Source organism: Cupressus sempervirens, chromosome 2 (assembly GCF_028749045.1).
Source record: "Cupressus sempervirens isolate cs-2001-9-10 chromosome 2, ASM2874904v1, whole genome shotgun sequence".
Classification (NCBI taxonomy): domain Eukaryota; kingdom Viridiplantae; phylum Streptophyta; class Pinopsida; order Cupressales; family Cupressaceae; genus Cupressus; species Cupressus sempervirens.
In genome coordinates this window covers 383,698,344-383,725,555 of record NC_143119.1, presented here as the reverse complement: position 1 = coordinate 383,725,555, position 27,212 = coordinate 383,698,344, and the positions used below count along the sequence as shown (strand labels likewise).

The window sequence follows — 27,212 nt, the reverse complement described above, 5'->3', positions numbered from 1 at the left end:
AACAGACCTCCCTTAATTGCAGACCCCATAGGAAAGTTAAATATGGCATTTCCCTTAACTAATACTACAATAAGGTGTCTTAACAGACCTCCCTTAATTGCAGACCCCATAGGAAAGTTATATACAGTAGGGTTTCTTTATAGTCTTTCCCTTAACTAGTATTACAATAAGGGGTCTTATAAACCTTCCTTGATTGTAGACTCCATAGGAAAGCTACTTGAAATTCTTAAATCATTTCTCAAATAATCAATTTTACACCTTTATGATTACATTAATTAAGAAAACTTACAATTTCATATTTTAACTATGGTTGAACTTCCTCGAAGCTCCATTGGCTTCCCTCTCTGTTCATTGACTGAATGTTATTGATGTTCCCTTGATCATAGCTCATCTTCTTCTAAAGACAATAGTGAAAAAAGATCTTCAATGTTTGTCTCACCTGCTTCAGTATTCTCTTAACTCACTAAGAGATCCCTTTATATTGGGATTCAAATCTAGTACAATGAGTCGTTTTGCAGACCATTCTGATGGCAAACATTTTAATGAACATGAATTCCAACTCAACCAAGACATAAATTTAGGAAGTGCCTATCAACACATTCTCCATCAATCCAAAGCAATTGCAGATTTGCCATGGATGTAAAGGATTCTATTTTAAATGCTATAAAACTGATGTCGGCTCTGGATATAGAGATACCTTTAATGTTCATAGTTCCCTGTTAATCACACTGTCAGCACTAAGAGTACCGATTCACAATGCTTGATAAGTTTGAGTGTTTGACATGCCCATCTTCCACGGTAATACTTGTCTTCATTCCTACATGATAAAGACTTCTCTCCTTGAGTTTGTTAAGGCAACAAGTTTTGGGAGTCCAATAGAATTGTTTCATTGTCTTTTTATGCATCTTCTTCCTATATTTTTGGGTTTTCACTCAAAAACATTCCCCGAATAACTCTCTGGCTGACTCAAGCCTAAATACGTTGTGCTTGTACCTTCTTAGTATTGCCTTGCCTTTGCATACTGTCTAACGGTCCATATTCATTGTTATGTGGATACCACGTGAGTGGTAATTAGGTTTATTAAATATGTATTGCCCGGATCTCTTTACAATCCATCGCATATAACTTTTCCAATGTAAAGACATCTTCTCAGCGACTTCTATAATATTGATAAAAGACTGCCAGCTATCGAACTTTATAGTTTTGAGTTGCTTTATTGGGTTTATTCGGTTTGGTACACCTTTACATATACATCTTCGTTTGTCTTTGTTCTATCCTCTCTTTTACTAATCTTATTCCTTGTATTGTATATCTATCTGTGCCTGATCCCGTTTCTCGAATAAGGATGGATTATTTGTATTCAAGATGTTTCTCGTTTTACTAGTATTATTTCCTGACTATAACAAAGAGTCGTATTTGACATTAATTCCTTTGTTTCTTCCAAGTGATACCTCCGTGTGAAAAGGGATGAGATTCTGTCTCCATGCATCCATAACTCATCCTCATTTTCCATAACAATAAAATCACCATCTTCATCTGCGCCTGGATCACTGGTTGTACTAAAACTCAGATGATATTATTTCCTTGACATAGAAAATTAGATATATAGTATATAATTTAGTTTTCTGGTTGTAAACTAGAAAACTTAGATATTTTCTTAGTAATACAATATTTGATGTCATTATAGATTCCTGAATAATCAGAAATAATCCGAATATAGGTTGAATTAGTCCCATCTAACATTTCTTTCGCCTATATGTTATCTTCATACATGTGTTTTATCCATATAAATATTTTCTAACACACCGAATTCAATGCATATTTGCAGATATCTTGTAAGATGAACTGTTCAGCAGATTGGCGACCCTGGCTCGCACACCCCTCTCCAAAGTTTGGCATGACCCTCTTGCCCAGACATAGAACGAATTATAAGACAAACCTGTTATTTTTGAATTAGATGAAAAAGAATGCACGTCCCTTGACGTCCTTATCATCACTTGCACTAAAAAGACATGGAATTTAACTACGTGGATTATATCCTTGTGCCCTACAAAGGTATCAACACATCAACACATCTTGGAGTCTCAGACCTTTACTTTGTAATCAGCACGTCCAGACATAGATCTGCAAGAATCTTTTGCACGACAACTTGTATTCTGACTATTCCCAGCAAATGACATAATGTCCCATTAATAATGTTTGTAGTTCTTGGTGTACCTTCCCCGCTAGATGTGCTTTGGTCCAATGCCTTCTCTCTCTCCTGTGGTGATAGTGGTAATTGTAGATGGCTTCCTTTGTTTGGTGATGAGTATAGATGCATGTCGATATAATTCCTAAACATTTGTCCACTCGGATTTGCCCCTCGTTCTCTCCTAGTTATCTCTGTTTGATTTTCCTTCCCCCATCTCCAATATAACTCCAAGTTGCTATTATTGGGAAGAGAAAGAAATCATGTAAAATAACGATTAACAAATAGAAATGAACAATTCTAATTGAATATCCTCCTCTCTCAGAATTCTTTTCTCAACAAATTTGACACCATTTCCTTCTGTTGATTCAGCTCTTCCATTATTATCATGCCAAGAACCATTTAAAATCAGTACTGAATCTGAATCAATTGCTGTTGTTACATGAAAGTTGTTCCTGTTTTGCAATTGGTCTCATTTTCTAGTTGCTGGTACCAGATGAACATAATATTCTATGTTGGTGGTGTAAATTGTTCTCTAGTTCTTCAGATATTTTAAACTGGCGCTTCTCTTTCTTCCTTTGAGTATATTGCAACTGTCTATGTATAATATGAACAAGATCTTGTGCACAATATTCCTACTGAAAAGAACAAATGAATCCATTAATGCAATTCACCATGACGTATTTATCATTTGCTGGCCCAAATAGTGCTCTGGATTGCTAAATTCAGTCTTCATTGATCTTAGGGCTGTCGTTTCTAGGGATCTAGAGGAGTCAGAGAGAATTTTCTCTGACCTTATTGCGCAGGAGCTAGAGAATGTCCTTTGATTCAAATATTCTGGTAAGAAATCCTATTTCAAATTTCAGTAGTTGATTAGGTTGTTTTTCACAGGATGGCAAGACCGGGGCTCTGATACCACTTGTAATGTCCCATTTTTGAGGCATCTTCAGATTTAACATGTTATTTGTATAATTTGATAGTATTTCCTATTTTTCTATCTGATCCCCTTATCAAGGTTATAAATCCATATATATATTAATAGAAAGGGTCATGTCCTTTCATAATATTAATTAAATAATAATAATGTGAATAATATTAATAACCTTAATTATATTAATTAATATCATAGGATATGTTATATTAATAATTATGTTATATCAACTATATATATTATATTATATTAATAATAATATACTTATATTAATTAATAAGATTAGTTATAATAATGTCATAAAAAATATTATTTTAATATATCAAGTATATATTATTATATTGTAATACATTTTTTAATGTAGTATTTTTATATTAAAATATATCTTAATCATTATATTATGATTTAATATATTAGATTATTATTATTATATGATATATGATATTATAATATAGTATTACTTTATAAAATATTATTATTAATATTACTTTATATATAGTACTTATTTATTTTATGCCAGAGTGGGGACATCACACAATGTTGTTAACTTTGCTTCTTAATCCAATTAAAAATAGATATGGAATACACATTATTGTTATTATCAAATGTTTGTACATAGGGAAAGGAGATCCATGTCCCTTGTTTATGTGTTTAATTTTTTTCTAATGCTCTGAACATAAAAATTTATTACATATTTATCCAAATAATTGGCACCTATTCTTAGTATTTTGACATCATCCAAAATCTTCCATAATCTTGAAATTTCTTTTTATTTTTAGTTCTCCATACATTTGTGAGAATGCTCAGCTGATACCATAAGGAAAAGTTAAACAAAGAAAAAAGTTAAAACCTCCAGAATGGCTCAAAGTATATCATTCTTATTAAATTCATTATATAAAAGTTACATAGTACTCAGGCAAACTACAGAGATTGGTAAAGAGGAAAATACTGTGTGGGGTCTATGAATTATTGGACATGATATAGGCAAATTCATGAAGTATGGTGAATGTTCAACGTATAATTTTTTTTTGCATACACAGGTGCATTTGAGAAAGAAAAGCGGGCAGGACTTCAAATCTTGTGAGAAGACTTGACTAGAGAGTGTAACTGATGGAGTGAAAATCCAGTGCAGCAGAGGATTTGAAACCCGGTAAGGAAGTGTGACTCCTGCAGGCTGATGCTACACTTTCCTGCATACTTTCTGGTCCACACACTATAACACCCACAGTTTTTCCATCCATTTCCAAACCAAATTTTCCAATGATGTCTTCCAATTTGACATGCCAATCACAAAGAAGAATTATAAGTATTTGGGTCAAGCAAACTACAAGAATGTTTTAGTTCATAATAGAGCCATATAAAACAGTGGATACAAAAACAAAGGTATGCAACACCTGTAGTACTAGATACTTGTGATATTGCTATCAGGATTCAACTGTGTAGTTATTGGGTCAAACACATTAGCCCATGTTTCATGAGTAGTGGTTCAGAAGAGCCCATCTCTCATGAGAGTGAATGGAACACTTCGCACTCATTGCATCCAGGTGTTCCATTCATGGGTCAGTGAGTGCAATGAATGCTCAGTGTTCCATTCATTCTCATGAGAGATGGGCTCTTGTGAACCATTACTCATGAAACATGGATCATTGAATTTGACACAAAAACTACATGGTTGAATCCTAATAGCAATATCACAATTTGACTTGCAATGGAAACTCCTCCTTTTCTACTAGAAATTAGAAAGCATGTATGGTTTTGCACTTTTCTGACATTTTTAGATAGATAAAATTTAAAAATATAAAATATAAAATATATTGTGTGTTTCATGAATTCTTTATAGCTTAGTGCTAGACCCATGTAAGCCCAGTATAAAATTTTGAATTGCCCCTAGTCCAAGTTTCGGCACAGTTAGTCGCTTTGCTTAGTTATAGATGGTGAACAAACAATCGGGTGGCATCCTTCCATGATTTCCACAGCAGATCCATAAGGGACAAAATCTTTTTTTATTACACAAGAAATGAAGTTACCTTGAAGATTAGGCCGTTGATGATAATGGATACTGCATCCACTTAAAATGGTGTCACTTTGCTGCTCCCCTATATTGCCTCTTGACTGCATCTCATACATCTCCTGTGTTGACTTGTGGACTTTCTTGGTTTGAACTCTTTTCCAAACCATATAAACTAAGCCTCCAAAGATCACAATCCCCAAACTCATGCACATAAATGTTATAAGTCCTCTGGCCCACCACGGGAACACAGTGTAAGTGTTGTTATCCAATGGGTATATATAGAAGTGATTTAGTACGATGCTCAATATAAGATATCCTAACAATGCAGAAGCAATTATTGCTGCATGCCATAAAGTATTGTTTGTGCTTGTTATAGAATGTAGAGAACCCATACACGTATCTGCCTTGGAGATTTTTCCTCCTTTGCTGTGGTCATTGTTAAAAAATATTTCAGTAGGTGAAGGTATTCCCTCTACATCCAGCTTTCCCATTTCAGTATCTGGGGTTTCTGCCTGAGTTACATATGCTTGCACCTCTACTTTCACCAGCCTAGAATAATTTGGACAGATAGTTGAGGGAGATATTAGATTTAGGACACACAGATCTTCAGCTTTTTTGACTGAGTATATGAGTAGGACTTCCCTAGGAACATGGTTTCCATTGTTAATGTTATGCCGATGCAATGTTTCTGATAAAATGCTCAGCAGTGGGGCTATTCCACTCCCTCCACCGATCAGTACCAATGCTTCATACCTGCACAGACGAACATAATTGAGATTACATATTTTACATATTATGTTGGATGAATAAGGCGTATTTTCAACATTTTTGAAAAAAATTGTAATGGTCCCTGGTCAAGTTATAGTATTCCCTCTTGAGTAACTAATTGTAGGAGTTATCAAGGCTTTTAACTGTATCAGCACCTTTTAAGCATATCTTGTGTCTTGATTTAAGTCGACTAATGCCCAAATATATGCACAATATAATATATGCTGCAGCTTATGTTTTCTCACCATGATAATCTAACAGTCTTACCATATAATAATAAAACTGAACAGATAATTTGATACCTTAAGAAGTCACTAGAAGCTGGACCATAAGGACCTTCAATAGCTGCTTGAAGATGTGAAGGTCTCTCCACAGAGTTTATACATTCCATGAAGTCGTCAAGCTTTTTGGTCCATCCTCGTTGGCACTTGATTAGTATAGAGAATTGGTCTGAGTCAATGCTTGAAGTAGAAACAATGCTGAAAGGATGCCATTCTGAACGTGATATAAAAGGAAGGTTCAAAAGAATAACACTCATAGGGTTGTACACCAGTCCTGCATGTATAGAAGTTGCTTAGTCGAAGAGTGTCTTGACTCATTTACATTGTATGTACTTAACTTGTGTTTCCATAGTAGACTTGTTGATCTTCTCATATTCATATGTATATGACAATAAAATGTTGTATAAATAAGGTATACAAAATTATAAGTTTTAGGTATGTAAATGAAATTGTAAATTGTGGCTGGCGATTACATTTACTGGCAGATCAAAACTTCAAACAGAACAATATCAGAAAGTTCCTAACCATCCTTGGTCTCCCAATAATCAGAAAACATTTAAAGATCAGATTGAAACTCTACCTTATTCCCTAAAGAATTGGACAAACCTGTAATGACAGTTAACGCAGAACAAAAATATAAAGACGAGAAACAATCTCAAAATCCTTTAAAAATGTCAAAAGTTGAAAATAGACATACGAATACTCTGACAGCTTTTCAAAAACTATCTTAAAATGTCTGAATGAGCCTTTTGTCAAATGATGTGAAAATAATCAACATAAGTTAAATGAATGACCAGCAAACTTCTCCTAAGGTTCAAGGGGGTATAAAATATCTTCAAATATGCTTAAACATTTTGTTAGAAGAACATAGTTCGATGTGAATGAAAATCTGATATAAATGCACGTAACTCAGTTCATAGAAACACAGAATAATGGATTCCTTACTTTGCAATCTGTGAGCCCTAAAATGATTTGGTTCGTGAATAAAAGTGCTTATGCAAGATAAATATAAATTGAAACTAAACGTTGTTTTATTTGTATCTTTTCCACTCAAAGTCCACCTGTTTTTATTTGTACATAAACAAATTGAGTTTAATAAGGCATGTATACTTACTTGGGTGCTTTGCAATAGCCAGTTGTACAATGCTTGAAGACAGTTTTCTGGCATATATAACATGTACAGTTTTTTGTGACTGGAGAAACCGGAGATAACGGTCAAGAAGAAAAAGGAAAATTCCAGGTAGTGCAAGAGAGAATGCCATGTCTCCAACGTGTAGTGCAAAGAAGACGATGAATATCAAATACAGGTGGTGAGTGTAGTAGAAGAATTCAAAGAAACGTTGTCTGATGGGTTTTATCGATGTCAACCAAATTATCAGGCCTGCTGACAAAGCAATCTCTCCAGCTATATTTGAAAATCCTGTTTCAGTCCAGGATAACAGCTGCACATCAGAAGAAACCTTTGTTACCAATGTTTTCTCAGTGCCATGTTCACAATTAATTATTAAAGACTGAATTTGGATATGACACAAATATGATGTTGCGTATTCTTGATGAAGTCAACATTATATTTTGATTTGAACAGCTCTTGTATATCAGGATAAATGTTTGCGGTGTATCTATGTGCACAATTATTCAAAAATTAGAACTTTTATAGTCCTACACATATCATTGAGGTTGCTTTTGGAATAATATATGTATGGAAATGTCTTAGCTACTATTAAGGCATTCCTATTCAATCTGAAAGTGATGCAATGGTGCAATTGGAATGAAGTTATGTGGATCTAGGATATATATATAATATGAATATATATCTCACCATGTTGTACCCGGGTCATTCTTGAAACTTTAAGTGTTTGTGAAGATTCTAATTAGACATTTACACTTTCCTATTATCAGACAGATGGCCAAAGAACAATTGTCAATATATTGATATCAAACAATGGACAAGTTCCTCCACAGCAGCCAAAATGACAACTTTCTGACCCTAGAAGAGTTTTCTTATAGTTTTTAACCCCCCCTTACACATTATGAACAAATCTCTACTCTATCCACCAAACACAAATAGAAGCAAGATAGTCCCATGACCTTTGTGGAAGTATCTAATACCTCAATGTTCCAATATCCAAGGATATTTTTTTTCTAGACATGTAAACTAAAGCTTCTGCAATTTAAAAATGGGTCATGTAAATTCCACATGGGAAAAACAATATGGCTTAATTTGGACAACTACGCTTATAGTTTTTAACCCACCCTTACACATTATGAACACATCTCTACTCTATCCACCAAACAAAAATAGAAGCAAGATAGTGTCATGACCTTTGTGGAAGTATCTACTACCTCTATGTTCCACTATCCAACGATATTTTTCTCAAGACACATAAACCAAAGCTTCTACAATTTCAAAAATGGGTTATGCATAAATTCCACATGGGCAAAACAACATGGCTTAATTTGGACAACTACACATTCAAAACCCATCATCCTCACAAGTTGAAACCGGATGGATACAGTCATTATACCATCCTGCAAGCTATTGGACCTAATGCTTTTGAGCTTGGACCTGTCAGATGATTGATGAGGCCAGTATGATAGGAGTTAGAGGTACTGCTTACAATTCTATTGGACTTTATTCATGATTTTTATTGTTTGATCTTTACAGAAATTCTGCTAGATACAAGGAATTATTAGATAAGACAGAAATAGACTATCAAGAATATTGTTTCTTGTATTAACAAGTAAATTAGATCTTATTGCCCTGTTTAGAGACAGTTCCAAGGCCTGCAATAGAAATTGGAAAAAATTTAATCCTCTGGAATGACAAAACAATAGGTAATATTTGTTAACCATTTAATTTTCAATTTATTGAACTCATCATGCATTACAATACAGTCTGTATGCATCAAGTTTTGGAATTCAGAGTGGAAAGTCTATTTATAACCCCGACACGGATAGCACTTACAATCTGTATTTCCTAAACTAGAATAGATCTAGTTAGCAAAGGCGGTTCAGACAAGATGAACCTGTAATAAGCAACTCTTTCTTGTGAATAATGCAACTGTTGCAAATAGTATCTATGGATTTTCATAAGAGTTTGTGTCAAATACAGTCATATCAATTTCTACAAGTTCATTGTCTCCCCTCAAGAGCCCCTGTCATTTGATTGATTTATAAATCTTGGCAATTCAAAGCTCAAGCATTTTGATTATTATTTTTGGATAATGTTACAAGCACCATTTCCTTTACATCATATCGTCATAGGGAATAATTCATGCCAATCTTCATAGCTCATTTTCAAGTCTTGAACCTTTTGGTGGTTCAAGAGGAATTAAATGTTAAAGGGGCTAAGAAAGATATGTTTGGTAAACTTACTCAAAGCTATATTTTAGGAGGGTGTTTTAACTCTGCTAGCAAACTTTGAAAGAATGATCTAAAGCTTATCATGTTAGTTGGACAATTGATATATTTTAATGGAGATTTATAGCTGTTTTACCCCTTGGGTTTTGGTCACTTATGAATGCGATGTGTAGCATGTATATTAGTAGCACATGGGGAGGCTGTTAAAGCACCATGGATGTGAAGTGGAATCAGAGTACTCAGCTAAGGGGGTCAAGCACAAATATATTCAATGACATAAGAATTTGTAAAAAGTTAAAATTATTTTAAAAATTAATAGAAGTAATCATTGGTATCAATTTTCCAGAGTCCATAAAATGTAACTGCCATGTCCCTGCCCTGTTAGGAGGAAACTCTGCATTATTAATCATGGTCACAACCATCGAAAAATTCCAACTTAGGAAAATTAAATAAATATAAAATGTTAGAAATCCATAGAGAAATCAGGTTATAAAGTAAAGAACATATCAAAAGGCAGCGATTTCCTACGACAAGAGATATTTAAATAAAATATAACTAAGGTTCAGGCCTGCAGTTAAGAGGAAGAGTTGGGACTCTTTAAAAGGGCAGAAATTGCAAATAGGTGTATTCTTTTAAGACATAAGGGTATGACCTTTTCCATTGTGGAGAGAATAAAAGGAAGTCTCATTTGTAGAAGACATCCACAAAAGATCAAAAATCAAGGAACATCGTAAAAGAGAAAGGAATTCAGAGCAGATAATCTCTATTATAAGAACCTGCATTCTTAATCAGCAATTTGGGCAATATAGTAAAATATTGTGGCATGCACTAGGGTAGTATATTTAATACGTATATTTTGTACAGGCAATAATATGAAATTCTATTCCTAATTTTATTTATTTTCACAAAAGAAATTATGTAAAGTAAGGAAAGAAATATGAGGGTGAGCAAATATGATTCTCCCTTCTAAGTAGGCCACCCCATGTTGGATGGATGACATCCTGCCACATGTGAACCAAGGGGGGAGTTGTATCCCACCCATGGGCTTAGATAAGAGGAAGATTTTGGGTGCCCTATTGTGGTTTCCTCTTTAGCTCCCATAATGGTTGATTACTGGAATTGAATGTCACAATCATAGGCAGGTGAATGAGGTAATACAAATTGGGAGGGCAGAGACAAGCTCCCCACCAGTCAGACCACTCCATCTTGTGTGGATGGCATTCTGACACGTGGGCCAGGGTGGGTGTTGAGTCTGTCCTTGGGCTTAGTGCGACAGAGGCTTTGGACACCCTATCACACTTACCTCATTCAACCCCTGTTATGGTTGAATTATAAAAAACAACTAGTATTACATGATTTATGATTATTAATAAATATTCAGTTATATGTTATATGACCCTCAGCTCTTGTAGAAATACTTGGATTTTTTAATTATGCTTCCAATATGATTGCAGGATCTAAACCAGAATATATCATAAAACGTATTTAATTGGTAAAGTTATAGTTCTAACTATATTACATTTCTTGCTCTAATTGAACTGTGAATATAGTGCAATCCCAAAAGGGGCCATAGCAATTGGTATCAGAGCAACAATACTACCAGCCTGCAGGTTAAACATAAATGATAATTCAGAACTACATCCAATTGACTCTGCAATTTTATGATCTTCCTTGAACAGATACAATCAGGAAAATATTCAGCACAATGCAAAAATTTCCCTCGTTCTGTAAAAGAAGATCTTTTAAGAAAAATAAGAGCTCTGACATTCAGCTTAGAAACACTTCCCAAATGACAAATTATATGACATTAATGTTCATCCTAATGGAAATAAGCAAGGATTGCTATAACAAATGCAAGAGAGCTATCTTTTTTGTTTTTGATAAGATAAATAAGATCTTCCAGCCTCAAAAATGTATGAGATGATCAAATCAGAAAGTTTACAAATGACAAGAACAACATCTCCGAATACCTTAAATCCCTAGTTACTAGTGTGAGCTTCCTGCCTCTAGAAGCGGAAGCAGATGCATCTGAATGCCGATCTGGAGGTGAAAGTCCTGTGGGTGCCATCCAAATGCGGCCTCCAAACATCCAGAAGCACGTCTCCAGGCATCTTGGAGACATGCTTCCGGAGGCCTAGAGGCTGCATCCTGATGGCACCCACAAGCATCTGCGTGCTTCCAAAAGCCTCAGCATGCTCTGATGGCCAAAAATGGCCAAAAAGTCACTTCTTGAAACTTAGAAAATGAATTTGACATGTGCAAATATGATTTTTTTATTCTCAATTTTGGTCCTAAACCCTTAAACGTCCCTAAAAGAGGCCATTCAGCCACTGTTCATGTCATTTTGTTTGCAGCTAGTCTCTTCTCGTTTGGTCTCCATTTTAGCATTTCGAAGGTGAGGCAATTATTTTCAAAATGGATCATTCGCAAAGCAAGAGATAGCTTCCACAAAGAAGTATTAAACATCTACGGTAAGCATTTGATCCCATTGTCGAGTCCTTCAATGATATTTTTTTGAGATTTTGATGAATTGTTTCAAGTTTGTAAAGAAATTTTACAATTTTTTAAAAAAATATTTAAGAAATAAAGAAACAAGTATAGCTATTTATTTTAGTAAATTTGTATCATTTTTTTGCACTTGTATGCTCAACATTCATGGTCTTTTTTATAATTTAAATTTCTTATTACAGCAAGAAATTAGATTGTATCGCACAAGAATGGCTGCCACCAATAGTCAAAGTTCAGTGGAGGGCAAGGAGCCAATAATTTCAATATGACATAGGACCTCCTTTATGGAGACATACTACAAGAGTATCACAAGTAGTAGGAGGTGGCTCCTATCTTTGGAAGTGTAATTATTGTCAAACAAATGCAAAGCATTTAATAGTTCATATTCCTAGGTCAAACTTCATTTTATGGGCCTTGCTGGTAAAGGATTTGCAATGTGCAAAGGCACAAATAGGAAGGGATTGGCTAAATGCACAAATAGACTCATTTGTAAATTAACAAGAAGCTGCTGATAATTTGGTTATAAGATATAAAAAAAAATTTGTCAACCTCCATCCTCAAAGAAAACAATGCAATTACCCAAGGAACCAATTGTACCCTCCAAACACCCATTCTTGCAAGTACCTATACCAGTAGTGGAAGAGGAAGAAGTAGAAAATATTTCCAGCAAAAGAGGTCCATTGGACACTACATTTAAAATGGAAGCAAGAGAGCTTGTTGATCAACCTTTTGCATGTTCCTTATATGCCAATGGTCTTCCTTTCAACCTGGTGAGATCACCATATTGGAAGGAAATGGTGACAGCCATAAATAAAGCACTAGCTGATTAGACAAGTCCTGAATATGAAAAGGTGTGTACCATTCTATTGCAAAAAGAGAAGACTCATGTAGAGAAAACTATTCACCCAATTAGAAATTCATCGAAAACTTCAGGTGTTACTATTGTTTCGAATAGACGAGGAGATACAAAAAACTAACCATTAATTAATGTGATTGTAGTTTCACCCAAAGGGGCAATGTTTTTTTTAAGGCAGCTGATTGTGGAGGGGATGTGAAAGATTCACAATTCATTTCCAAATTTCTCATTGAGGCCATAGAGATGGTGGGTAGTGAGAATGTGGTCCAGGTGATAACAGACAATGTCACAAATTGTAGGGGTGCAGGTGTCTTAGTTGAGGGTCGATATGACGATATCTTTTGGACACCATGCACTATACACTCCAAGATTTGGTCATGCAACAAATTAGCACTCAAGTAGATTGGGTGAAGCAAATTTACCAAGAAGAGGAGATACAAATGTTTGTGATGAACCATCACATGTCACAGTCGATATTTAGATCATGCTCTAAATTGAAGTTGTTGAAGGTAAATTGTAATTTCTAAATTTTATTTATTTATTTAAATTGAATAAATTTTATGTCATTTTCAATTATCAAATTGCATATAACTTTGCTTAATATTTATTGACATATTGTTATAATTAACTTACTTAGGTCATTGAAACCCAATTTGCATCTCATACTATTGTTATGAGACAACTTGTCAAGGTGCAAGGGGCATTAAGCCAAATGGTTATTTCTAGCCAGTGGGGTATATAGAAGGCTTCAAATTCAAAGAGGGCACAAAAGATCAAGACATTGATCTTGGATGACAATTGATGGCCTCACATGCAATTTATATTAGATTTCACGAACCCTATCATGACTATGCTTTGCTTTGCCAATAAAGATCAGCCTTTGTTTGGGGGATGGCTTTGATGGCATGGATACAATGGTATTGAAGGTAAAGGTTTCTATATAAAGTTCAAACACATGAGAATGACTGCGTACAATGTGAAGCCTTATGCAATCAACTAGAAACAATCATTCATCTCGTTTGCAAAAGATGACTATCCCATTGTACCTCCTTGCATATGCCTTATCTCCAAGGTACTATAGCGAGGAAGTACTTGCTATGCCAGAAGTAGTAGCACCATATGCAGATGAAGAAGTTACTAGATGGTGCTACAAAGATTTTTCAAGAATCTTCCTAGATGATGAAAATCACAAAAAAGTTAGGAGAAAATATGGCTTATTTTCTTCTGGAGCAAAACTTAGTACTATTGCAATAAATGACCTATGTAATATGGAAGCTATCACATGGTGGTACCTATATGGTCAACCATTTAAGCATCTACAACTCTTGCAATCAAAATCCTCTCACAAGTAAGTTTTGATTGTTTTTTGTAACCACTTTTATTCTACAATTCTCTAAATTGCTTTTCATTTTTATGTTTTACTTTAATTTTGTAATTGCAAGTATTGTCCAAGTTGCAAGTTCTTCTGCTGTTGAATGTAATTGGAGTACATACCCCTTAATCCACTCAATGAAGAGTAACCAGTTGGGCTCTAAAAACATTGAAGACTTGGTTTACATTCATACCAACTTACATCTTTTGTCATGTAAGGAGGAACACTATGAGGGGGCAGCCAAGCTTTGGGATGTAGAACCTGAGTGTGCAAACTTGGATGCAACGATTCAAAATCTTACTACAATCACTGATAATGATGCTGATAACATCATGACACATGGTGCATCTAGCACAAGTGGGTTTGTTCTTGGTTCAAATGATCTTGAACTTGCAGCAGTTGGAAGAGTTAGTGATGATGAAGATTTTTATGCGAATCCATATGATTCTGATTCAGATTGATGAACATTGAACTGTATTTTGATTTTGTAATTGTGATAATTTTATGATTTGCCTTGGAATCATGAACATAGGCATATATGATATGGTTTATAATCTTATAGACCTATTGAATTTTTGAGTTTCAATTTGAATATATATTAGTGAAGTAGCATACTATCAAATCAAAATGTTTTAATTTATATATTTCTTTCATTCTTTTGCATGTACTGTTATACATGATACATATAGAGATTTTTAAAATATAAATGTATATACACACACATATGCATCCAAATGCATCAGCATCTCCCCCAAAACAACTCACACACCCGATTCTTGCATTTGCATCTGGATCCACACCCGAATTGGTAACTAAGCTTATTAGTATCTTCCCATGTTGTAAACATGATAGTGCTTTTAGTAGATAATAACTTGCATAGATTTGTGGATGAAAACCAAAACCTTCACAGAAAATCCATTTAACAAAATCTTGCCTACAATAAATCCCATATCCTCCTAGGTCAGGCAAATACAGGCCTACTTCTTGGAAACCATACTTTCCATAGCTTGGAAAAGTAAAATCCTTCTGCCTACAGAGTAATATCCTTCTGATACTGAATACTGCCCAAAATGACATTTCTATATTTATGGTTCACACAACGTGTCACCACTCTCTTTCTTACTTCTGAAAATACCTATCACCAAGAATTTGAAGTTTAAGTCATTATGGCCAAGTGAAAATTGCGCAACTGGAATGTGAAAAATAGACACCTCCTTCATGGTGTTACCTATAATATCTTCCAATACAAAATTATCCCTTCATTACCTCTGTTAGGTTGGAAGCATGTATGGTTCTCACTGGAAAGACATTTGACATAGAATAATTGAAGGCGTGATTAGTTAAATGTACCTTCATATCCCATCTCTTTAATAGTTATCAAGAAGGTTCATTTTATATCTTTGATCAATTTTATTTTCGTCCAAAGATGGTGTAGAGGCTAAATGCTTCACTCTGCGAATTGTGTTCTTTCATAGGGAGAGGAACTTGAGTTGATAGCTAAACTAGCATGGGGTGTATAATAAAATAGCTGTAAACTCCAATTTAGTGTAGGATTAGGTTTAACATGCATGTTTGGGATGTGCTTGCAATTGGCATATAGGATAAAATCACACCACATGGGGAAGTAGCCACAACCTAATTTGTGTTCATATTCTAAATAGGAGGAACATGAGAAAGCCACAAACTAGCCTCATGAAACTCTATAAGACTATATTGCATGATGTAGATGGCTCCTCCACAAGTAAGGTTCTAAGAAGAAAACTCGAGCCCATGATGCAGCATTTTATACATTGTAGATATGCAAGCCATTTCTAGCCTGTCAGATTAAACCTATCACAGCATTTTTAGAGAGGTATGTAGGAATGGATTTCTGTAAGAAAGGAGTAACTCATGAAAGCTCTCTATCTGCCATAGGAATGGCCATGATACAGCATTTCCCATGAAACACGTAGAATCGCAAGTGTTTCTAGCACCAGAAACTACTACTTCAAAATGGGCCAAACTTCTCCACTATGGAAATATGTGAAAATGGTTCAACCAATGTGGGGTGGAGGAGGTTTTGTGTGGATTTGAAGCCATTGCAAAGAGGAATTGGCTTTATTTCTCAAAAGGCATTAATTTTTTTACAATAAAGTCAAGAGTTAATGGAGTGCTAACTAAAATCCTTCTTCCAAACCATGTTGTGAACAAATATACTCAAGAGAAAAAACAAGCAAACGAAGCAGCTAGGAATGCACATTCTCATCCTTTTCAAAAGTCTACAAATAAAACAAAAACATCTTGTAGGAAATAAGGCAAAAGGCAAATAAGAGGGGGGCTGAATTAGTTGCTTCAAAACTTCAAATCTTCCCTTGGGCTTAGATAAGAGGAATATTTTAGGCACCAAATTGTGGTATCTTCTCTAACCTCTACAATAATTGTTTGTTTGAACTTGGAATTGAATCAAGAGAGGTCACAGTCCTAGGTGGGTGAATAATGTGACACAAATTGGGAGGGCAGAGACAAACTCCCCACCAGGTCGACCATGCCATGTTGGATGGATGGCATCCTGCCACGTGGGCCAAGGGTAGTGTGGTAACCACCCTTGTTCTTAATGTGAGTGATGCGTTGGGCACTGTATCATGCTTCCTAATTCAAGCCTTGTAGTGGTTGAACTTTAAACATGGACTATTGATTTACATGATTTATCTAAATGGATTAAGATAATTATTGATATATTTACTGTTATATGTTATTTGATCCTTAACCCTCGTAGAAATAGTCGATTTTATAAATTATATTCCCAATATTGTCTAACATGATTGCAAGATGTAAAACAGGATTTGTCATGATTAAAACATTTCGATTGGAAAAGTTTTAACTATATTAGATTTCTTTCTTTAATTGAACTGTGACTTTAGGGCAATCCCAAAATGGGACATTAAAGTAATGCATTCTGGATAAAAATGTGTGATTATTAATAATCAATCACTACAAAATACAAGAAAAGTAAGAAATCACAAAAGTGAATTAAATTCTATATTTATCATTAGCAAATCAATACCTGAAACACAACTGGTGTAGAACATTCATTAAAAATTGAAATAGAAAATCCTTCTCTACTGCTATCAGTTTTTGCTTCTGTCTCTAGTTTGTTGGTACTCTTCAAGAAAAATATTCTGATTGTTTTGGTTCCATTTTGGAAATTTATCTCTTCTTCAATTTGTGAAACAGGCCTTTAGGAATGAGATTGTTTATATATTTTTATTATATCTCATTTTTTTTTTTAATTGAAAATTGGCATGTTGGTGAGGGTGAGGTCAGGAGTACTTATTTTGGAGGAGGAGACGGGATAATGTGTCTCGGGCTTTTTTGATGCATTCCCATGTATCAATGTTCTAGAGTTTAGAAGGATAAAACAATGATCTCAGTTTTGGTTTAATCCTACTATTTTTATCTATAATTGCTAATTTTATGTATGGTATCTGAACTCAGCTCCTACTCAACAATACAAGCTAAGTCTATGGCTGTACAAGTCCAAATAACTCAAGAAGCTAAAATTGGTAGGAAAAGTTCTTGAGAAACGTATTAAGTTTAAAGATCAAACAGAATCGGTTACATATAAATGCATAATACATTATTTCTTCATTTCCTAATATTGCTTTTCTAGAGTGTCAGTTCACAGTGATGAAAGAGTTTAAAGTTAAAAATAGACAGATTTCACAAAGCATACTTGTTTTTTACATATTTTTTCATGATTTACATATTTCTATTGAAAACAAATTTTAACATTAATTCTGTGTTAATTTTGATGCATTAAAGTAGAAGGAAAATTTTTAGTGATCTTCCAACTCCTTTGTTAAGTCTGATGGAATCAATTATATTTGACTCTCTGTCTTGCCCAGAATCTGGCTATTGAGCTTTATTATTAATGGAATCTCATCACTCTTCATTTTTATAGTCATGCTTGTTAATAATTTGATATTGCTTCATGGAAGAACTAGACATAATATGCTAACACCATTGGACACGTCTAAGAAAGAGGCATGTTTGTAAACCAAGTCTTATGTGTCAGTCATTCTGACAACTATGAGTAAGATTTTGGCATATACCATAAAATACCACAACTATAAAAGCCTTCCTTCTTCATTCAATCTTTTGAGGACATTTTCAATCAATAGAAAACCAATTTTAAATCTTAGAAACTTTGATTTCCATATCTAACAAGAATCACAAGGTCCAGCCTTTTGATTGAATCCCTTGTATAAGATAACTGATATACCACAAAAGTAATTGGTAGCACAGCCAGTTATAATCCTGTATATAGGGGTTATGTAAGTACCTTGGCAGGAAGTTCATGTGTAGCTCCCCATATCAACAGAAAGGACATCCCATGAGCTGTAAAGATCGCCATTGTTAGATGAGCTATCCAAATGTGATACTTCACTGAAAGTTCAAATGAAGTGTTGAGAAGTTGCAACAGGACCGATCCACGAGTAACTGGGAAGAAGAGGAAAGCCAGACATAGGGTTCCAACTAATCCAAGACGACCTGAAATAATAGCACACTGTATTTCCCACCTGCAAAAAATTATGTAAGCTAATTTAAAATTCTCTTTTTGCAACCTCAATAAGTTGCAATTATGAAAGCTAAGATGAGCTTAACATCTTAAAATGTGTGAGCTGTGGGTAGAAATGGACATTAATTGAATCAGTGATGTATTCAAATTTGATTCCCTGTCAGAAAGGGACACAAATTGATGGAGAGATACAGAATATTCTACGCCTCCAAATAGGAAGCAATTACAAAAGAAGAGAAAAAACTGTCTTTAAAAGGAGAAATCTTTAAAGTTAGCACGTAGTCCCTAGCATTATAATTTCCTAGGACATTCATATTCATTGCCTAAAGTCAAATTTCCTTAAGAACAAATGTGAATCTTCTGGATTCCGTGAATAACAGTACACCAAAATTGAAGCTTTTGAAATTTGAATTCTTAACATTAAGAGGTTACAGCTGCTAGTAGTAACAGTTGACTTATGGTATTAGCAACTGTAAAAAATATAGTATATAGAAGAAATTGCTTACATGTTAAGACAGACTAAGGTTTCAGTATCATCACAGAAGCAGCAGTCTCAAGCTCATTGTCATAACATTAAAAATAAAACCATCCTTGCCATTTGCTGTAGATCTTGCATCTGTGTGCACCAAAGGACTAGTCACCAAGGAACATAAGAGGCTTCAGAAATTAATCTTCTAAGAATGTTACTGTACTGTGGTTTGCACATGCATGAATAACCATGATCCTTGCTTCAATATGGTAGATGACAAGGAACTGCATTTTCCATGGAAAATGAACTTTGACTGGCTTAAATGTGCATATGAATTTAATGCAATTTATCTGATGTATTAGAAATGATATATTTGACAGTGTTGTAATGGCATTCTTTTTCTCAAGCTATTGATCCCAAAGGCATGTCCCTAAAATATCAAATTAGCATATTCTTAATCTTTCCTTTCTAATTCAGGTTAGATGAAGTAGTGGGACAAATTGTGTGATGAAAAGTATTCATATTTTATTCTGTTGATAAAACAGTATGTCACTAATAAGCTGTCAGTTGCTAAAACAAAACAGTAGAATAACACAGTAATGTGGTAAAGATTCATACTTGATCTTTTGCTAGGAAATATTTGCAAATACAATCAATATTTGGGACTGCAACCCAACCATATGGACACTCAGCAGATTGAGATTGTCTCTATATTTTTGAGACTTAGTAGCTGAGCTTTGATCAAAGTATCAGATTGACAATTATACGGTGTAGCTAAGAAGCATAGAGGATAGTGAAATGTGGGGATTCAAAAAGCATTATATTCCTCTTCTACACACAATAGAAATGCAATCGAATAAAAGTGGAGATTGGTATTTTCCACTTGTGATGGCATATCTTATGCTGAATTTGTAGCATTTGGTTAATAATCATGAAATTCCTATAATTACCTACTGTGCTCATACTTCATGATATTATATACTTTCTATGCTCACATCTTGAGCTCGATCCATGTAAGATAGAGCTCATACTGCAACTGTTAATTACTCCTTAACATTTCAATGCTTTAAAATCAACTCTTATGTGTTGGTATAAACTTGGCAATGCTGACATGTTAGCAAAATCTGTCCCATTCGCTGGCAGACAACTACTTATTTGGTTGTTCTTGTTGGTTGCAATAATGAGGAATGAGATTATATAACCCCACCAAAGGAACAATTAGACTTGTCAGCCAGAGAATAAACTTGATAAGGAGAGAGATGGCTAAATTTAAAAGCTTTAGATTATTGTGATGGATTAGTTTACATTATACTGCTTATTAGATTTTAAGCTAAGCCGTTTCATTACAATGTACATTCTATGTCTAAATGCATTTGATGCATGGATTTTAATGGAGGTTTAAAGCCTTTTTTAGGCTACTTTGCATTAGACAGACAAGAAAGGGGTTGTCAATCTAAGACTGTGAAATCGGCAACTCATTATTCATGAATATAAGTATAGATAATGAAATTCTATTAGGTCCTGAGATAATAACTATACCATTGATTCTCACAACGCAAAGCTCTTTGGGTAGAGTATTTTTCACTTGACCTATATTATTTTTTAAGTTTAAAAAAATTCAACCCTTCATGTTACCACCTCACGATGAAGTTTGAGAACAAGCTGGACCTTGCAGGTCTGGATATGAAATATATTTTCATATGAACGACATGTAGATTCTCCTGTCTGGCATGCTTAAGCTGGCTTCAATTCTGAGATTTTCTATCCAGTTGTTTGACCAAAGTTCAGCTACTGTGCTTAAAAATCTGCAGCCAACCTCTTTCCACTGAATCTCTACCATATGATAGGAGGTTGTCATTTCATGTTGTTGGCTCCTCTTCTGCTTTGCCATGGACTGTAAAATGTTCACAAAATCTTCAAGAACTGATATACCCTGCAGTTAAGGAATTTTTAGATTTTCTAAAAATTGGGTCTTGTATGAAGGGCAGGAGTTAGCCCCTTGAACATGACACCTTAAGGATGGACTAAGGAAACAATATCATGTCTAGAATGAGATCTTCAGAAAAGATTTTGACCCTTTGAAAACAGGTGCAAGAGAAGAGATACTAGATCTTTTTCTCTTGATGGAATGGATCTCTCAAAGATGACAACATTGCTAAAAAATTCAGTACTAGATAAAGCAATAGCAAATGATGTTCCAACTGCCACCTCTCTTTTCCACCACACAGACAAAAGAGAAAAGCAAGAAGGAAAGAAACTAGAAAATGAATATCATTTCACGGGGTTACAAAAAGTTGAAAGGAATGTGTGGATCTGCATTACAGTTATCTATATCATAAAATTCTACTGTAAACTAACAAGGATTCAAGAAAATATGGAAAAGTGGCATAAAATGATAAGGAAATTCAAACAACTGATGATCGGATTATAGTTTCGTAAACTGGCACAAAACATTTCAACCTTTTCCTTCTATAGCCACTCCCAAAAGCTTTCAATGGAACAATTGGCTGGACTTTCATTTGGTAGGGGTCACCATTGTGAATTACAAGGTGAAGGAATCTTTGCACGAGAATGCTGTTCTCATTGTTTTTAAAGGGCACATTTTAAAATTCCAACTGTGGGAATTATCTACTAGGGCTAAGCAATACAAGGATGATTTCTAATTGCTAGAGTAAATGAATGGAAATGAAGGAAACAGAGAAGGGAGGAAAATACTAGGTAGACATCTCATTTGTATGACTCATTAAGCTTTTAAATTTGATATGAAGAAAAAATGTGTAGGTATTTATTTTCGAAAAGGAGACAAGTCCCAGTGCATTGTCTGTTTTGATATGCTTACCTATCCATAGGTGAGTGTTGCATAAATCAGTACAATTCCCTTTAAAATCAAGAACAATAAATGCTTGCTTTATTGTTCTGCTACATGGTCACTGACACAGTTGTCTCATATGGAGCTTAGTAGTGTTTTTATGTCTCATTAAGTTTCAGATTAGTCAGCCATTTTTAGTTGTTGACAGAACTAGCAACCTTGATTATGACATGGTATCCATTATTTGAACTAGTAATATAATTACAACAGGAGAGTGAAGGAAGTGAAATGCATCAATAAAGGCGGTAAGCATTTTTTTCTTTGGATCTTGAACTAAGCTAAAGTGTCATTCAATATTTTTCAAGACCTAGATTATTTAGAGATTCAGTATTTGATGTAAAGCAACTAGATTAGTTACTTACAGTTTGATCCCTGGCGGTAACTCACTTTGATTAACTCCATGCAGACCATTTACAATATAAAAGTACAAGCTCCACACCAGTAAGCCTAGAAAGATGATAAGAACAATGATTTCACCACCAGTAACAGTTCCAAGAGGTCCTCCTATGATGATTGGATTTGTCCATGGGCTAAATGCCCATTTCTTTCTTTTTGGCCTGAAATGGAAATTGACATTTTTATGCCCTTAACTATAAAATAATGATGTATGATAAATAAAAATATATAATATATCAAACAGTTGCTTAAATTGATTATTTTAACATATATCATTTAGTGGAGGAAGAGTAACTGCAGCAGATCTTTTACTGTGTACAATTAATCAGATACTTTAATGAAATGATTTCCACATTAAAATCTTATGAAAAAAATTCTATCTATCCCTTCATATATTCATGCACCAGCTTTATTTAAATCACTGATTGAATTATGAGTTTGTAAGCTTGCTCATTTTGCAATGCATGATATATCTTGTAAGAAGCCTTTTGTCAATATTCCCAAGCCGGAGAATAGACTGAGATTACCTTTATTTCTCTATATTCAGTTGTTTAAAATCTAACAAAAAAAAGTTCCAAAGTTTTACAAGTGGTTTTGAATTCTTACATAATAGTTTGCTGGTTTCTGGATATGTGGAGGTAGATGGACCCCAAAATAGCTACCAAAAATATAGGAGCTGAAAGCAGGATGTTGATTGAACCTGTATAAACCAAAAATAATAAATAAACTTAACCCAATAATGCATGGTTATTGTTCCGAACTTCCACTAGTTGGATAAAACAGCATGTTACTGTTATTTGTTATGCTTATTTGAAGTAACATAAAAACTGTGAAGGTCAAGGTAAAAAGAACTCTTACAACATGAAGAAGGTCAAGTTAAAAACTAAACTTATAAGATGATGAAGCTGGTTAAAGAACTTGATTTGTACAACACAAAAAGTTTCCTAAAACAAATGTGGCTTGTCCCAGATGGCTATTGCATGGGAGTTGAACAAGCAACAGACGGGAATAAAAACCTCTGCTGCCAAACTCTGTTTCAGACAAAGAATAGTAACTTGTAATTTTGATGAACTTGTATCTTCCTAGTCCTACAAAGTACAGCTAAAGATCGTTTGGCTAGTTAAATAAAATAAAAAGCTGGTAATTACTTGGCCATCACCTAAGGTGAATGAATGAATGCATTTACTGTCATAGTGCCTAGATTGAGTGAATCGGTGCTTTACCTTTGGTTAAAAACCCATCTATGGTGTTTGCCTCATACTGCTCTATGTAGAACATCAATTAATTAATTTAAATTCCCATTTTGCTCTGAAGCTCTGTACATTTCACGGCTAATTGTTCCGCTGGAATATTTTCCTAAATGATGGAGGTCACAGAGTTCCATGGAAAGAGTCCTTCTATTCTAAGAAGCCGCATGCATTACCATCAGCATCAACATCAGCAGCAACCACGTGATAATGGAGCAATAGCACACCAAGTGAACGAAGATAAACAAACCCAAAGAAGAACTTGAAGAGAACATGAAATGTGTTTGGGTCTATAATATATTACATGAGTGTGCTTAGGCATTGCCAAAAAGTGGGAAGTGGCCTTGGCATATTGCTCTAATTCCATTTGTTTTGAGGAATCCCCAAATGCTGGGATTACCAAATACTGGAATTTACCAATTCAGGAAGTTTTATATCTGGAGAATGATTTTGAAATATGGCTGAAACTGTCTGCTTCCGAAGACGAGTGAGAAGTGTATTCCATAATTCTGGAATTGGAAAGTTTTGGGGGAGTTAAATGGAAGCTTTGCAAAGAAACAATAAGAAAGCTAAATGTTTAGAATTTCAGACCCTCATTATTCATATACGGCTAACTGGTATTCATGTAAAATATGAGCAAAATATTAAGAATAGAAAATAATATTTCTGCAAGTTGCATGTCACTGGACTCTGATTGCATTCATGATTCAACATATACCAAAAGCTGAAACAAATAACGTTTTAACTTGGTCAGGAAAGATATGGAAATTCCATTATCCAGTGGTAAGAAGGCTGCATAAAATTCCATGGTTCTGCCAATCCATAATAATATGAAGAGAGCTTTCTTCCAAAATTGTTGGTTGGCTGTGGTTCTGGATTGGGAATAAACGAGAGTGTGCTATACTGCACCTTATAGAAGGCTACCTGATTCCAGTCTTTAAACAAAAATGAATGGACTGCAGAAAGAAGAACACTCGCCAGGTTATTTGTAATGGACCACGCCCATGATAACTCCTTTCGTGAGCTCAGGGATACAGAGTGGTCGTCACATTACAGTCTCTCATACTTGAATCGCTTGAGTTAATTGCATTGATATGGCAGAAATATGTGGACTAACTATCAACGGCCAATATGTAAACTTCGAAAACTTTATCAAAATTCATTTACTGTAAAGTGGAATCGGAATTGTTTTTCCAATTCCAGTGTTTGAGGTGAACGATCCATATGCTCGTTTTGGTTAATATTAGAATTCAGAAATTCCTATTCCATTTTCATTTTTTTTAAAACAAACATGGAATTCGGAAATTTTGGTATTCTAAAATTCCAATTCCAGCTCAATTCCACGAAATAAACGGACCCTAATAAGCTAATTTCTTAACATGGTAGTAGAAACTCCAACACCAAATATATCACCTTCAAAGAAGAGATAATGTCAGTTGAAATTATTGGAATAAGCTAAATCTCCATACATTGCTAGACCTCCACTAAGCAAAAGCAGTATTCTTCCAGAAAATCAACCCCTAGTGAACATGATTAACTAATACTGTTCTCTGGACATTATTAACTAATAATGTTTTCTTTATGCTCTCTATCTTCGTGATCCACACTATGATCCTAAATGTCGATGAAAAACATTTACACACTGAAATCAAGAAATGCAAAATAACAGCTAACTTCATGGATTGTGAGAATCTCTTGCCATTAATAATCTAGTTTTTTCCTAGAAAAAGAAAGATGAAATCTTACCCACCACACCAAAATAGGAAGTATTTGTTTTCCTCGTGAAAGTCGCCCAAGACTTGTCCCAGAACTTCATTGGTCTCAGAAACCAGATAACCATCCATCCAACGAAAAGGAGGGAAATACCCAATCTCAGCAAATGGATAATAATGAAATCAGCCCTTCGCTTGCTTGAAGCTTTCGTCATCTTCCCAATTGAATCTCACAGACACAAGACAAAATCGCGGAAAGAGAAAGCTAGAAAGAAAAATGAAAAAGCTCCCAATCAAAATTGAAGAGCAATCAAGCAATGATAACTCCATGGATATCTGCATTATATAGTGAACGCCCGAGGTGCTTCACGTTTTTCTCCTATCAACAACAAGGCTTCCATTTCCCTTGCTTACAAGTTGGAAAAGGGTGGTGACAACGTTTTCACTTGTCCTACTTGCGTAAACCCCGTTCTCCATTGAATCAATGTATGCCAGTCTGATTTTACTTTGCATAAAAATTTATGACATGGACGTTCTCTAGGTTTTTGGGAAAGGAATATCAGTCAGTCTCGTCCGTTACCATCCTTGTTGCAATGCTGGGTCATGGTCACTGATGTTTAGTTAGGGTGTTTGAAAACTACATTTAAAGGATCTCGAATTATAAAAACCTCATGTAGCAACAATTTTGGGTATGTTTTTGTTTATCCATTTTTTAAATCGACATATTACTTGTCAGACCATCTCAACCTACATATCTGGTTTCGCTTTTCAGTAATTAGTTAATACTTCACTTATTAGTTCCTACCTTTCGGAGGAAAAGGTTCCATATTAGATCTAAAAATTTCAAAAAAAAATTCAAGATATACTAATGTTTTCTAAAGGTATATTAATTTGCATGTTTTTTTGGAATTGAAAATTACAGTTTTTTTTTATAAAATTGTATTGGCTCATGATGAAAAAGGCAATGAAAAAATTCAATTTTCTTCAACAAAAATACAAATATTTTTTCCAATACTTCTAGTAATGAATGCATTAATTGCAACTTTATATTTTCCACATTTGTGACAAGTGGATATACTTTTTTTTAAAAACAATCATTTTTTTACCACCTCTATTAATGAATGCATTAATTGCAAGTTTATCTTTTCCACATTTGTGACAAGTGGATAAACTTAAAAAACTAAAAAAAGACAATTAGTTTTAGTGGATGTTTATTTTTATAATTTGTAAAATGTTATTCAAATATAGATATTTTAATCAAATATAGAGTTAAATATATTTCTTATTTGAACACATTTATTACTTAAGATAATTTATGAAACAAGAGACGCAATGCATCAAAGTTTTTGCCTAATGCATAATGGTTGCAGAGGTGTAGATGAGTGAGAAAAAGGTTAAATAATTCTAAATAAACATTGTGAATGCATTAATTTTTGTCTAGAAATGCACTTGCGATTTGATAGGATGGCTCATATTTTGTTGTTAAATTCTCATCCTAAAAATGCACTTGTGATCTGATAGGATGGTTCATATTTTGATGTTAAGTTCTCGTGTTATATTATTATATCTTTGGGCATTTAAGCCCAAGAATAAGAGGCCAGAGTCCCTGATATGACACTAAGTACTTAATATCATACTACGATCAATAAATATGCTTTAGAAAAATTTGCACCTTCTACATTGACA

At 34.3% G+C, this 27,212-nt stretch overlaps 1 protein-coding gene across 1 annotated transcript; it reads right to left on the bottom strand.

The window, feature by feature from the left end:
- Positions 1-3,977: 3,977 nt before the first annotated feature.
- Positions 3,978-26,247, bottom strand: LOC149572733 (putative ferric reduction oxidase 1). The gene is made up of 8 exons (XM_089813827.1): positions 25,561-26,247; positions 23,174-23,267; positions 22,534-22,728; positions 18,597-18,834; positions 7,294-7,621; positions 6,201-6,453; positions 5,147-5,883; positions 3,978-4,386 (listed from the first exon to the last, which is right to left on the bottom strand). The coding sequence occupies exons 1-8, from the start codon at positions 25,739-25,741 to the stop codon at positions 4,214-4,216; spliced, it is 2,199 nt and encodes a 732-aa protein (XP_089669953.1). The 5' UTR covers positions 25,742-26,247; the 3' UTR covers positions 3,978-4,213.
- Between the last annotated feature and the right edge of the window lie 965 nt (positions 26,248-27,212).